The sequence below is a fragment of the Xyrauchen texanus genome, chromosome 50 (genome assembly GCF_025860055.1).
Source record: "Xyrauchen texanus isolate HMW12.3.18 chromosome 50, RBS_HiC_50CHRs, whole genome shotgun sequence".
Lineage (NCBI taxonomy): Eukaryota > Metazoa > Chordata > Actinopteri > Cypriniformes > Catostomidae > Xyrauchen > Xyrauchen texanus.
Window position 1 is genome coordinate 21655150 of NC_068325.1, and position 15231 is coordinate 21670380.

Consider the following 15231-nt stretch of genomic DNA (forward strand, 5'->3'; position numbering starts at 1 on the left):
GGGCACCAGAAAGTCCACCGGCACATTATACGTTATTCAAGGACCCAAAAGCAGTTGCACAGACGATCACTTCACGCTCATATCACGTGAAACCCCTACACCCCCAACGATTACTTCACGCTCATATCACTCAATACCCCTACACCCCCCCAACGATCACTTCACGCTCATATCACTCAATACCCCTACACCCCCCCAACGATCACTTCACGCTCATATCACGTGAATACCCCTACACCCCCAACGATCACTTCACGCTCATATCACTCAATACTCCTACATCCCCCAACGATCACTTCACGCTCATATCACTCAATACCCCTACACCCCCAACGATCACTTCACGCTCATATCACGTGAAACCCCTACACCCCCAACGATTACTTCACGCTCATATCACTCAATACCCCTACACCCCCCCAACGATTACTTCACGCTCATATCACTCAATACCCCTACACCCCCCAACGATCACTTCACGCTCATATCACGTGAAACCCCTACACCCCCAACGATTACTTCACGCTCATATCACTCAATACCCCTACACCCCCTAACGATCACTTCACGCTCATATCACTCAATACCCCTACACCCCCTAACGATCACTTCACGCTCATATCACTCAATACCCTACACCCCCTAACGATCACTTCACGCTCATATCACTCAATACCCCTACACCCCCAACGATCACTTCACGCTCATATCACTCAATACACCTACACACCCCCCAACGATCACTTCACGCTCATGTCACTCAATACCCCTACACCCCCAACGATCACTTCACGCTCATATCACTCAATACACCTACACCACCCCCAACGATCACTTCACGCTCATATCACTCAATACACCTACACCCCCCAACGATCACTTCACGCTCATGTCACTCAATACCCCTACACCCCCCAACGATCACTTCACGCTCATATCACTCAATACCCCTACACCCCCTAATCGATCACTTCACGCTCATATCACTCAATACCCCTACACCCCCCAACGATCACTTCACGCTCATATCACTCAATACCCCTACACCCCCTAACGATCACTTCAGGCTCATATCACTCAATACCCCTACACCCCCCAACGATCACTTCACGCTCATATCACTCAATACCCCTACACCCCCCAACGATCACTTCACGCTCATATCACTCAATACCCCTACACCCCCCAACGATCACTTCACGCTCATATCACTCAATACCCCTACACCCCCTAACGATCACTTCACGCTCATATCACTCAGTACCCCTACACCCCCCCCAATGATCACTTCACGCTCATATCACTCAATACCCCTACACCCCCCAACGATCACTTCACGCTCATATCACTCAATACCCCTACACCCCCTAACGATCACTTCACGCTCATATCACTCAATACCCCTACACCCCCCAACGATCACTTCACGCTCATATCACTCAATACCCCTACACCCCCTAATCGATCACTTCACGCTCATATCACTCAATACCCCTACACCCCCTAACGATCACTTCACGCTCATATCACTCAATACCCCTACACCCCCTAACGATCACTTCACGCTCATATCACTCAATACCCCTACACCCCCAACGATCACTTCACGCTCATATCACTCAATACCCCTACACCCCCTAACGATCACTTCACGCTCATATCACTCAATACCCCTACACCCCCTAACGATCACTTCACGCTCATATCACTCAATACCCCTACACCCCCTAACGATCACTTCACGCTCATATCACTCAATACCCCTACACCCCCTAACGATCACTTCACGCTCATATCACTCAATACCCCTACACCCCCAACGATCACTTCACGCTCATATCACTCAATACCCCTACACCCCCCCAACGATCACTTCACGCTCATATCACTCAATACCCCTACACCACCTCCCCACGATCACTTCACGCTCATATCACGAGTTAATTTGCACAACAGCTTCAAAATTCTAGTTTGCATTATGACTGTGTAATTTATGTTGTAGAACAAAATGTGAAAGTCTATTGAAGCAATTTCAACCACAGACATTATTTTACTCATAAATCGAAAACCGCGCTTCTAGCAGAAATTCTCGAGAGAACCCAAGGTGAAATTAGCCTTCTGAGAAGACTAAAGTAAGTACATTTCTGCATGAACTGCCCCTTTAATAATTACATTCCCTTTGAATAACAGAGAAGGAAAGTTCTGATGAACTTGGTCTCTCCAGAGAAACATCACCATGCAAGCAAGGCCTTCTGCGAAGTGACATCAAAACCCTGAATAAATGATGATGTAAAATATCGCCTGCGCCGATGAGGGTGGCACAACAAATCAGGCTGCAGTCCTCCGCGGACGCTGACACATTCTGACACTGACAGATCCAAGCGGACTGATCTTAATTACCTTTTAGCTTCGCAATAGAGAGAGAGAGAGAGAAAGAGAGAGAGCATCGGGCATCGCCCGTCTAAAGACGTGACATCTGCAGTGGCCGAGTCACGGTGACAGAGATGAATGCGCAAGACTCGCCGCGATCAATCATGTACTCCGGCCCTCTCTGGATCATCTTTCACTTCCCGAAGGAAAAAGAGAGAAAGCTTTCATTCTGCCCATATCACAGAAAAGAAAGAAAGATATAATAGAGAGAAAGAGTCTGAAGGTGTTTAAAAGAAAGAGTGATTGTATACAGCAGAAGATATAGTTAGCGGAGCGTTATTGATTGTTTATATTGTGCTTTAATTGCAAATAACGATTGCAAATAGACACGTGGATCATTTTCACCAGTGTCAGGATACATGAAGACATTGATATCACACACGTACACGTTTATCTAGCTGTGTAAATCATGACATACCATGGACTACTTTTGATATAATGCTAATTATAATGACTACAGCCTAGCATTAACCCTAAAACAACCTTTGTGCATTTTCTGAATAATATTAAATAAAAAACAGTTTTTACCTTTGAGTGGATGGTTGGATGGATGGATGGATTAAAGGATGGATGGATGGATTGATGGATGGATGAATGAATGGATGGATGGATTAATAGATGGATTAATGGATGGATGGATTAATGGATGGATGGATGGATGGATGGATTAATGGATGGATGGATGGATTAATGGATGGATGGATGGATTAATGGATGGATAGATGGATGGATGATGGATGGATGATGGATTAATGGATGGATGGATTAATGATGGATGGATGGATGGATGAATGGATGGATGGATGGATTAATGGATGGATGGATGGATGGATTGATGGATGGATTGGATGGATGGATTAATGGATGGATGGAGTAATGGATGGATGGATGGATTAATGGATGGATGGATTAATGGATGGATGGATTAATGGATGGATGGATTAATGGATTAATGGATGGATGGATGGATGAATGGATGGATGGATGGATTAATGGATGGATGGATTAATGGATGGATGGATGGATGGATGGAGTAATGGATGGATGGATGGATTAATGGATGGATGGATGAATGGATGGATGGATTAATGGATGGATGGATGGATGAATGGATGGATGGATTAATGGATGGATGGATTAATGGATTAATGGATGGATGGATGGATGAATGGATGGATGGCTGGATTAATGGATGGATGGATTAATGGATGGATGGATGGATGGATGGATGGATTAATGGATGGATGGATTAATGGATGGATGGATGGATTAATGGATGGATGGATGGATGGATGGATTAATGTGCTGAAATATATGTTTATGCTATAAACAGCATAATGTGAATATCTCCAGACATGAATACAGTCTCCTGAGTTGTCACCTGAGCAGTTTAGGGTCACTGATTGGTGCCCTGAACTTGATCTCAATCTTGTGTCTGCTTTTAACAACATAGTCAGATGGTCACCATTCTGACCCGTGACATCACTCAGGACCAACTGCAGATATCTGATGTTGAGTTAACCTATTATTAACTTCGTCTGGCAAACCGCATTAGTAAACTCATATCTGTTATGGAAATGCAGTTTTATCTGTAGCTTACAATTTTATTTCCAAACATGTAAACGGTCGGTGCATGATCTTATGGGTGGAAATGAGAAACTGGTTGTCTCTAATACATGTAATTAACTCTCTGCATGCCAAACTGTAATCAAGAATATTTATACAGCCAAGTTTTGTGCTTGTAAAACTGGCCTCCACAATGCTAGAAAATTGCTGTAGGTTGCCAGGATGTTGCTATACGATTGCTAAGGTGTTCTGGGGGGGTTGTACTGTATTTTGGTCATCAAATCAAAACTGACAACCCCTCTGGTATCTAAACATGGCTCAGGTCCCTCCTGCAGTATCTGTCTATGGGATGTTTTGCTCGTTTTATCATTGACAGGTGTTCAACAGACCTTACAAAGAAACAAATGTTAAATCACTGCAAGTCTAATGCTTATTATAAGCCAATCAATAACTGTGATTAGATTAATCCGTGTTTTCTGAAGCAGATTGTGAATTATGGATTGTATAAAGCGTATGTGTGCTAACAAGGAAGCTACACACTGCACAGCTATATTCCAATTGGCTCCCGTTACACTTGCAAAATTAAGCTGTTTTAAAGTGCCAAAACACAACCGATGTAAAATGTTCCTCGACCAAGTATTTGCAATTCTTGGTTTCATCCACAGATGTCGCTACTGAGCCCAAAGTTCCAAAGTGCAGCTTTAAGTCTGACGTAAAAATCAAGACTTGCTTTATACTCTTGGAATTATTCTGAACACCTCCCATTATTTTCTCATCTGAATTAGCTATTAACTTTTCAACCTCACCACACTTTTGCGTCAGCTCATTTGTGGGAATCCAAATCCTCTTCATGAAGTGAAAAAAGTAAATCGAGAACAAACATCTCTAATTAAAACATCCTCCCGTGTGATCCGCTCAAGTTTGAATCATTCGTAACTCTCAGAGGTGCCGTGAGAGAGACGGATGAAACAAATATGTCCGTGTGAACCAAGAGAGCTGGAGATGGACTGTTCTTTGTCGCAACCCAAAAGCCCTGATGTTAGCGTCACCGCCAGCTCAATTACCAGTCGGGACGGCTATCTTTCTAATGGAGTCAGATAAGAGAATAATCCAAATGCAGACCACTTTAATGACTTCGGCTTTAATTAGTGACAGTATAAAAGGTGATTTGGCTTTGCTATTGTCCTCGGGTCTTTTGTTTGGGTTATCATGAGCTTGGATCGGCCGGTGTTTGGATCGTAAAGTGGTGTTATAGAAGTTTTTCTGAGTTCAGGAAAGAAGACTGATTTGGGAATGATCTAATCGAACCTAAAACCAAAGTCAAAGCCAATGTCAGAATAGTTGAACAGACTTGATACGGAGCTCTTTGTAGACTCCCAGCAAGCACAGAACGTTCCATTAATGGTAGTGTATGGTTCCCATTTGGAACCAATTCCTAACGTTAAGAGAACGTTGCACTGAGGTTTTTAGTGAGACTATCTAATAATAATGCTATCTAATGGACAACTATTTCACTAAAAATCTCACAATTCTCCACAGATTTAAAGGTGTTGTGATTTGACCAGTATGTGACCTTTGAGAAGAATAAAGGTTTTAGTCGTAGCGACAGGTCATAGGTCAGCAGCGGTCTGTGATTCCTCAAAACAAACTATTAGAGCCTGAAGTGAACACAACTCTTAATAAAGCAGTATCACACACACACACACACACACACACACACACACACACACACAAACACTGTTGAGCCGTCTTTATAAAACAGTTCAACTATCATGTAAATAAGTAAGGGGGGGAAAGCTTCCGCACTTAGGTGTCAAACTATTTCGTGCACCACAGATTGAAGATCTTGCTTGTAAACAGCCAAACCTGCCATTGCTAGTTTGCAGCATCATTTAAAATCAATAGTTTTCCATTTCAGATGGCATTTTAGTATTGACGGTCCGCCATTGTTTCTTTAATCAATGAGTGAAAGTGTCAAATAGCAGGACGGTTACTGAGATTAAGAGAGTAGTATTCGGCTGGTCATGTGATTCTAACATCACCATGTAGAATAAAGGAAAACATTACTGAGGCCTTGTTCAGACTGCCACTAAAAATCTGATTGTCTCCAGATGAGTTTTGGTTTGTTTTCGTTTCGAAGGCGGCGTGATAGGTAGGACGCGTCCTTTGAAGGCTGCAGTGTACCAAGTGTCCTTCTTTAAACAAGTTTAATAATAATAATAATTCCTTACATTTATATAGTACTTTTCAAGGCACCCAAAGCGCTTTAGATAGTATAGGGGACACTCCTCAACCACCACCAATGTGCAGAATCCACCTGGATGATGTGACGGCAGCCATAGTGCACCTGAACGCTCACCACACACCAGCTATTGGTGGAGAGGAGAGAGTAGAGTGATGTAGCCAATTCAGGGATGGAGATTATTAGGGGGCCAATGGGGGAATTTGGCCAGGAGTCTGGTTTACACCCCTACTCCTTACGAGAAGTGTACTGGGATTTTTTAATGACCACAGAGAGTCGGGACTTCAGTTTAACGTCTCATCCGAAAGACGGTGCTTTTTTACAGTATAGTGTCCCCATCACTGTACTGGGGCATTAGGACCCACACTCTAATACCACTTCCACTTTTAAACGAGACAGCCTTCGTAGGACAAACGGAAATGTAACGTAACATGGTTGCTATGACAGCACGCCACTCTTTAACAAGCGTGAGCACTTTGAGTGAGACGGGAACAAAGTCCCTTTAGAAAGGAATGCATGAGATTCATTTTAGGAGAGTTATAATGATGTATAATGATGATTTTACAGTCTAATACTTTATTTTAATGATATATTAATATAATTATACGTTATATTCTCTGCACCCTTCTACCGAGTTACTTCAACTTGGGAATTAACATTCCTTGCGTTTGAACATCACATTTACGGGCAAATTGGCATTGTTATTTTTTTTTAGACATTTCTGTTGAAGCAAAGAATTGTGGGTTGTGAGTGCCCACGAAGGGTACACCTCATGCATCCTCCGAATTCCCGTGAAAGAAGGTCCTATTCGAAGGCTGCATTCAAAGCGTCCTACTCGCTTTTCTGAAACGAGACAACCTCGATGACGTATGCGGCCGACAAATGCGACCTCCGGAGAACTCAGCCTTCCAAACGAGACATGGCCGATGTCAAAAATCTGTGACTGCAGCGCAGAACATCACAATATTTACCAGTCTCCAGGAGTTCTGCACCGCGATTGGACAGGACGCTTATTTGGAGAGCGAGATGATGCACCTCCATTTTTCCCCCATTTGTTTTGAAAGCATCATCACGTGGGTACATGCAAATTAAGATAGGTTGGCTATGTCTGAACGCGCAAATCTGATTTGATCACTTGCAATTAATAGTGCCTGAAAAGATCTGATTAGCCTGCAGTCTGAACATAGTGCCTTTAAAAGATGCACCCAAACCCTTATCAAAAATGTCACTTTAAAACAAGTACCTGTACCAGTGGCTGTTGGGTAAACAAGTGAACACAATAAAAGCACACTGGAATACATTCAGGCTAGTGTCAACTGTGTCATTCATGTACAATTTGGAGTGGTGGTGGTGTAGTGGTCTAAGCACATAACTGGTAATCTTGTAATCAGAAGGTCGCAGTTTCGATCCCCACAGTCACCACCAATGTGTCCTTGAGTAAGACACTTAACTCCAGGTTGCTCCGGGGGGATTGTCCCTGTAATAAGTGAACTGTAAGTCACTTTGGATAAAAGCGTCTGCCAAATGCATAAATGTAAATGTACAATTTAAATGAAAGGTTAAACTGTGGGGCAAGTTGACACATGACATTTAAATGTTATAAATTCATTCCAGTTATCACTTAAAATATATTTTTAATGGCAGGTTTTATTGGGACAACATACCTCCTACACATACCCCCAACATACACCTGCTCTGAGAAATATTTACTGTAGTCAAAAGGTCACCAATAGAAGTTTCCAGAATAGTGTGTGACTTGAATCTTCAGTGTGTTGTGTGCTCCATCTAGTGTCCAACAAAAACACAAATGACTGGCAGAAATATTTCCAATAAACTCTTCATTCAGAGCAGTTGAATTTACTCTAATAGATTGCTCAAGAGATTTGCTCTCAACTAGTGAATCCCAGTAACTCTAATATAAGGCCGGTTTCATCACCTGTGTGGAAACACTCTGTGTTCGGTACCAAATGTTTAAGTTTCGAAGTGTTTTAAATGCCTTGACCCTCTTCTGCAATGATAAAACTCTTAGCAAATGCTAAATATATTCTTATCATGCTGAGGTCACCTCTTTCTTATCAGCGTAATAACAGCGAGACATTAAACTGTATAACCCTGCAAACACTCTCTCTATGATTCATAAAGGAAAATACATTTCAGCAGAAATCTTCCTAAACAAGGATATTTAAAAAAAAAACTTTATTCATTATATAAAACTTTTCAAGCTACTTTATACTCGAAAATGATCATGCACTAGATGAGTGTTAATATATAATAAAAAATACAATATTTTAAGTCAAATAAATAAGTGAGCAGCTGAATTGAAATACTTTGGGGAATATCACGTGACCAGAGGTGATGTCATAGAATGTTCGTTAGTAAAATACACAAAATGTTTATAAAATGTATTTAATTATTGCATTTAAAATAAATATTAAATAAACACATGGGACGTTGACATTTCCTGATATATAATGTTAATATAAAAATAGACAGAATCATAATAAAATTGTATTAAATCTAGTGTTAATAAAATATCATTACTTTTATTATTATGTTATGTTATTATATTATGGGTAGCTGACTAGAGTTGTATTCTATACGCCTTCTAAAACCAATTTATTTAATGATTTTATTGTTATTTGTATTATTATTATACATGTTGATTTTGTGAGCTCATTTAATTTTAGACACTATATTAAATATAAATACTTCAAAATTCATTTGTCACAGCAAATAAACTAGTAAGTCCGTTAAAAATCGTGAAAAACTTCTGGTGACCAAATACAACACCTAAAAATACACTTTCCTTTATACGTTCATATACATTTTAACCTAACATGCTGATGTTGATTAAAAGTTCATGGGCAAAAAAAGTAAAAATACAGTAAATACAAATATTGTCTTTATTGATTTTACATGTAACCAATGACATGTAGAAAGCATTTATTTTATTTGATATAAACTTTATATCTGACCAGAGGCACATGTCTGGTTTCTTGGTAGTTTTTGTCACTATTTAAACAAACCTGAGATATCCCGCAATAGTAGGAACTCTTGGCACATTGACCTTGGCATGCGCCAATACACCGCTGGCTATCTGTGTGAATTCACACACCTGTGGGCATCAGACCTGAGTAAACACGTTTACAGTACAGAGCTGTACGTCTGCGGACATATATAAGGATTATGGAGGAGTCCAGAGAATCCAAACTGCAGTCATGCTGAGATACATGTTGTTGAGCGTGCTGGCCGCCCTGGGTAAGACAAGACTGTTTCTGTTGAGGAAACCACATATTGCAGGAGACATTTAGCTTGACAAAACTGAACAGCTAAACTTTACCATGCTACGTTGTTTAATATCTCATTTGAATAGACTTGCGTTGCATTCAAGTTGGTTATAAATAGTGATTTATAACAATAGGAACGTGATTTGTATGGATATGAAGCTCAATTAAACTATCATTAAAATAAAAAATTAACATTATTTTTGTGTTTTCTCCAGCTTTGGCCGAGCCCAGATACCTGGAGGATCAGGCCGCGGAGAGGGTCGTCGGTGGAGAGGTGGCAAATCCCAACTCCTGGCCCTGGCAGGTACAACATTATAACAATAAATCAATTAAAATACTACAATAATTCCAACAACTAACCTCCTCTGGTGGTTGTACACTACCGAATGGATGTAAGCCATGGACTTTAGACTAGACTAGACTGTTGAGAAAATCATCTTAATCCAGCCTAAGATGGCTTGCTGGTTTTAGCAAGGTCTCTCAGCCTGGTCAGGCTGGCATATTGGCTGGTTCTAGTGAGGTTTTGGGTGCTCTTCAGATGATCAGGCAAGAATAACAGCTAAAACCTGTAAATATGATAACAAACCAGCTGGGTTTTTTTCAGTCTCTCTTTATGTCTTTGTCTCTCAGATCTCTCTCCAGTACCTGTCCGGTGGCAGCTACTATCACACCTGTGGTGGCACTCTGATCAGGAAAGGATGGGTTATGACCGCTGCCCACTGCGTTGACACGTAATGAACACACAACTCTATACCTATAGATGAATCTATACACAATAATTGAATTCAAGTGCACACTTGCGTCCTGCCTTGTGTTTATCTGTACATGTTTTATGCACAGCTCAAGAACTTGGCGTGTTGTCCTGGGCGACCACGACATCTACAACCATGAGGGTCGCGAGCAGTACATGAGTGTCAGCCAAGTCTACGTTCATCCCAACTGGAACAGCAACAGTGTGGCCTCTGGGTTCGTAACAATTACAAAAACACTACAGCCGACAGCGAAACGTTGACAACCCTATTAGGCAATAATGCATTTAATCCCATCCTAATATATACAACTATCAAAAATTACATCAACACAACATTCACGACTGTACATTTCAACATAACTTCAAAAAAATCAACAACTATGATATTTCAACCCAAAACTGTATCGACAATTACATATAGCATCAACACAACAAACACGACACGATCAATGATCACATTTAATCTCAATACAACATTGTTACAAGTGGGGGCTCGTCCGGGATGTAACAACATATAGGACTGTATCGACAATTAAACCTATCGTCAGCACAGCATACGCTATATCATCGTTTATACATAGCATCAACATAAAAGAGTATTTTTTCCCGGTTATAGCGACACCTAGCATTGGAAATGTGTAACAACCTCCGCAGCTGTACAATTGTAGAAAACGTAACGTCAACTGAGTTTTACGACAGTAAATCACCATCAGTGGATATGATACAAATTAATGGGTAGAGCCATTAAACGAATCCTACGTGTCGCAAAATTGCCCGTATCTTCTCTTAGAAAACATAAATTATTAGTGGACAGATTGTCAATTCATTAAAACTGCTGTAAGCGATTTTTCATGGAACTACTGCCTGAAAGATATTAATGAAATAAGAGTTGTAAGGTATCTCACCGGTCTCTGTGACAGCTCTGGAAACAGCAAACAAAAGTGTGTCTGTGGACAGCAAAGCTTTCGACCTGTCAGTCATTTTGCACGGCCTCATATTATTATAGTTGCAGTGAATTATTGAGACTTAATGCCATTTTTATGCCATGTTGTTCATAACAGTTGTCAAATGAGGGCGCTACTTTGCTGCTGTTTTTGACAACCATTTCTGCTCATGTCGGTGTCAATAAAGCTAATTTGGTATCTTTTGGGGGGGAGTTTGGAAAGAGGGGGCGTGGCTAATCCAACGGCTCAACTTGTCAAAATTCTACAATGTCCAAAATCATTTAAAGCACCATAAGAATGCAGTTTATTCAGCAAAGTGAAGAATCTCCTCTATTAACATCCATTCAAAAAGAACAGCTTCTTGCCTCAATGCCGGTGTACTGACGCATTATATTTTCTCTCTCTCTCTCTCTCTCTCTCTCTCTCTCTCTCTTGCTCACATTGAAATTTTCTTTGTTTTTCAGCTATGACATCGCTCTCCTCCGTCTGTCCTCTGATGCTTCTCTGAACTCATACGTGCAGTTGGCTTCACTGCCCCCTTCTGGACAGATTCTGCCCCACAACAACCCCTGTTACATCACCGGCTGGGGCCGCACACAAAGTCAGTCCTCACACATACACGATAAACACAAAATTGTAAATGTATACAATTATAAATAATAACAGTCTTTAATTCCTCAAATGAATCTTTTGATCGTCAGAAATGATTCCTGATTCATTTATATTCCATCTCTTTCCTCTGTGATGGGCAGCTGGTGGTCAACTCTCTGCCCAGCTGAAACAGGCGAGTCTGCCCGTGGTGGACTATCAGACATGTTCTCGTAGTGATTGGTGGGGCAGCACTGTCAAGAACACCATGGTTTGTGCTGGTGGCGGCAGTCTGTCTGGATGCAATGTGAGAACATTTTACTGGAACATTTTGTAATAATTTCTTAACCCTAATAAAAACAGTTCTAATTTTTCAATGTTGTCGTGTTATTTCAGGGCGATTCTGGCGGTCCTCTGAACTGTCAGGTCAGCGGTCAGTATTACGTTCATGGAGTGACCAGCTTTGTGTCGTCTTTGGGTTGTAACACCAACCAGAAACCAACTGTCTTTACTCGTGTGTCTGCGTACATCAGCTGGATTAATGGAGTAAGTGCATTTATATAATGTGACTGAAATGATAAAGCCATTCTTAAAAACACTGAATTCACAACGGGACAATCTGACCTCAAAATTGATTCATACATTAATTTATTCTGATTGTGTTTCATGTAATGTCTTTGTTTGTTTGATATGGGACATTCACATGTTTGTAGCACTGAAATGTATTTTACTACTAAATAAAATAATATAATTATATTTGATCGTTCTACTAACGTTATTAATAATAATGTTTACTTTATTGTTCTATACCATATTAATTGAATAATATTTCCTGTTTTTTCCCTTTCAGATCGCTGGATAAGGTGGAAATATTCAGACTGAATAGATTACATCCAGCTGTGGGCCTTTATGTGCAAATGCAAAAAATAAACAAACATTACATCTGATTTTGGACTCATTTTATATCAATTTAGAGCTTATTTGTGTTTGTATATAATCCAGTTTGATCGAGAAAGATGACTGAATTTAGTGACGCTTTAAAACATTTAATATATTTCATGAAATGTAAAATAAATGGATTGATGCATCTTGAACATGTTTTATTTGAATGAATTCACATGTTCTTTGCATCACATCTAGAGCAATAGTGTTGTATAATAAACAAACTGTCAGATTAAACACAGATAACGGCATCATTGTTTTAAATATAAACATTGTTTTATACTTCAAACAAAGAACTTATGAACAAACACGGACACAATACATAGACTGGCCTTATTGTTTTCATTTGCATACAATGTGTATTGTTATAGTGGCGCTGTCAGCCGATTCAAATATTTAATCGCAATTAATCACATGAGTTTTCATAGATAATCGCGATTAATCGCAAATATAAAAAGTGTTTAAATTTGACTATTTATTCTTATTTTCCTGTCAAAATGCATTTAGTTCAATCTAAGAAAACAATATGTAACAATACAGATTTAATCAAAATTTTCACATTTCGTTTTTACAGTGTAAAGATGTAAATGCACTAAAATATCATATATTTAAAAAAACGTTGAATGTTTTCCAAAGTCTAAGTTGGAGGTTAATTAAATAAATGCTACTCTCCACGATCCACACACAACTCACCACATGCCCCATTGAGAGCGAGAACCACTAATCACCACCATGAGGAGGTTACCCCATGTGACTCTACCTTCCCTAGCAACCGGGCCAATTTGGTTGCTAAGGAGACCTGACTGGAGTCTCTCACCACATGCCCCATTGAGAGCGAGAACCACTAATCACCACCATGAAGAGGTTACCCCATGTGACTCTACCTTCCCTAGCAACCGGGCCAATTTGGTTGCTAAGGATCAATGCTTTTTTAACGTACTTCTTCATGTACCAAATGGCAAACGGAAGCTCTCCACTGGGAAGCTTAATGCATGCTATGTTTTTAACAACATCACCTTCCTTAAATGCCGAAATTAACCGCACACGCAGACCTGAACACTTGGTGCACAAAATACGATGACGGTAACAATCAACAGATAATTATTTTTTTATCATGAATGGGTAATTTTGAATAGAAAATGAACTTCAGATTCTCAAAACAAGAAGATCCTAAATGTAACAACAAAATCAAGAAAAATGGTGTAAATAAACTTGCAAACAGTAAAACCATGCAAGATCATTCATTATTGGGAAGACCAGCTTTGAGTACAAATGCAGAATTTACTTTGGGGCACAGCGGAGGGCGGGGCCTACACACCCGGTCCCGTATTAGGCTAATCAAGCCTTCGTGAGGGATAAAGGTCGACTGCAGAGTATCGTGCGGGAGAGAGAGATCGTTTACGGGCATGTCCGTCATGTGTGTGTTTATGTTGTCTTTTAAGTTCATCATTAAACTATTATTTATATTGTCAAGCCGGTTCTCCAATACGCCGCAGCTTGTTCCTCGGCCACTCCTCCAACCTCTATCGGACGACAGCCGCGCTTCTCCGGGCGGATCAGAGGCAGTCCTCCAGCCCCTGGCGGACAGAACGCCCCGCCACATTCTCGGGGAACAGAAGGGGTCTACCCCGCCCCTGGAGCGGTTCTCCAGCTCCAGGTGGTCGGCAGTGAGCCCCTCCCCGCTTGCGGTCAGCGGTCTTAAACCCTGCAGCATTTCAGCGGCTGGTAGGGAACTCCTTCGCTCCTCCGCCCCTGGCAGCGGCCCTTTATCCCTCAGAGGATTAATTAGCCTAATAAACGACCACAAAACGGCACCGCGACATGCAGAAAAGGACATTGAACCAACAACATTTGGCTACGAATGGTGATGCGAATGTTTCCAGCTCCAAACCTCCACTGGATCTCATCATCTGTCAGTATTTCTGTAACATCAGTGTTTAGAGTGACATAATCTCTCTCCATCACAGACACTAAACACAGCCGTAGAATAAGATCAAATAACAGTTAAATAATAATCAGAGGTTATTAAACTGCACTAACTCAGACATTTGAACCACTGAATATGAGGAAGCGAAATAGAAAGGGATGAAATTTACCTGTTGAGGAATCTAGATGGTATTTTCAAAAGAACTGAATATTTGGGAAATTAACTTTGGAATGTGCATATATATATTGTTGAATTTTTAATAATTAAATTAGTTTCAAAATGAAATATTCAATGCTTACAAATACAGCAATGTTACATTTCAGCCTCCCAAAATGCAAGCACTGTAACTTCAACACATTTAAATGCAATCACTGATAATACAATGCATTTATTTTTAATTTAGAGCCATTTCAAATGCTTTTATGCGTCAAAGACTTTAGTTATGAATTTATTTCCATACCAGAAGAGTTGATCAGGCCGTGCTGAAGCTTTATTATCTCTGTCAGACGCTGAGTAGAGGAGGTTCAGTGTTTCTCCATAATTACAGTAGGTGG

At 40.5% G+C, this 15231-nt stretch overlaps 2 protein-coding genes across 2 annotated transcripts in view; one reads left to right on the top strand and one right to left on the bottom strand.

Annotated features, from left to right (window-relative positions):
- LOC127641418 (acid-sensing ion channel 1B) overlaps positions 1-15190 on the bottom strand; it is a 190490-nt gene extending 175300 nt beyond the window's left edge. Inside the window, exon 1 of the mRNA XM_052124429.1 lies at positions 15138-15190. The gene's annotated coding sequence lies outside the window, so the exon portion shown is untranslated. The remainder of the gene's footprint in view (positions 1-15137) is intronic.
- Positions 9418-12755, top strand: LOC127641426 (elastase-1-like). The gene is made up of 8 exons (XM_052124440.1): positions 9418-9496; positions 9741-9829; positions 10156-10256; positions 10366-10491; positions 11685-11821; positions 11973-12115; positions 12205-12354; positions 12659-12755. Exons 1-8 carry the CDS (start codon positions 9457-9459, stop codon positions 12668-12670), a joined length of 798 nt encoding a protein of 265 aa, XP_051980400.1. The 5' UTR covers positions 9418-9456; the 3' UTR covers positions 12671-12755.
- Positions 15191-15231: the final 41 nt, after the last annotated feature.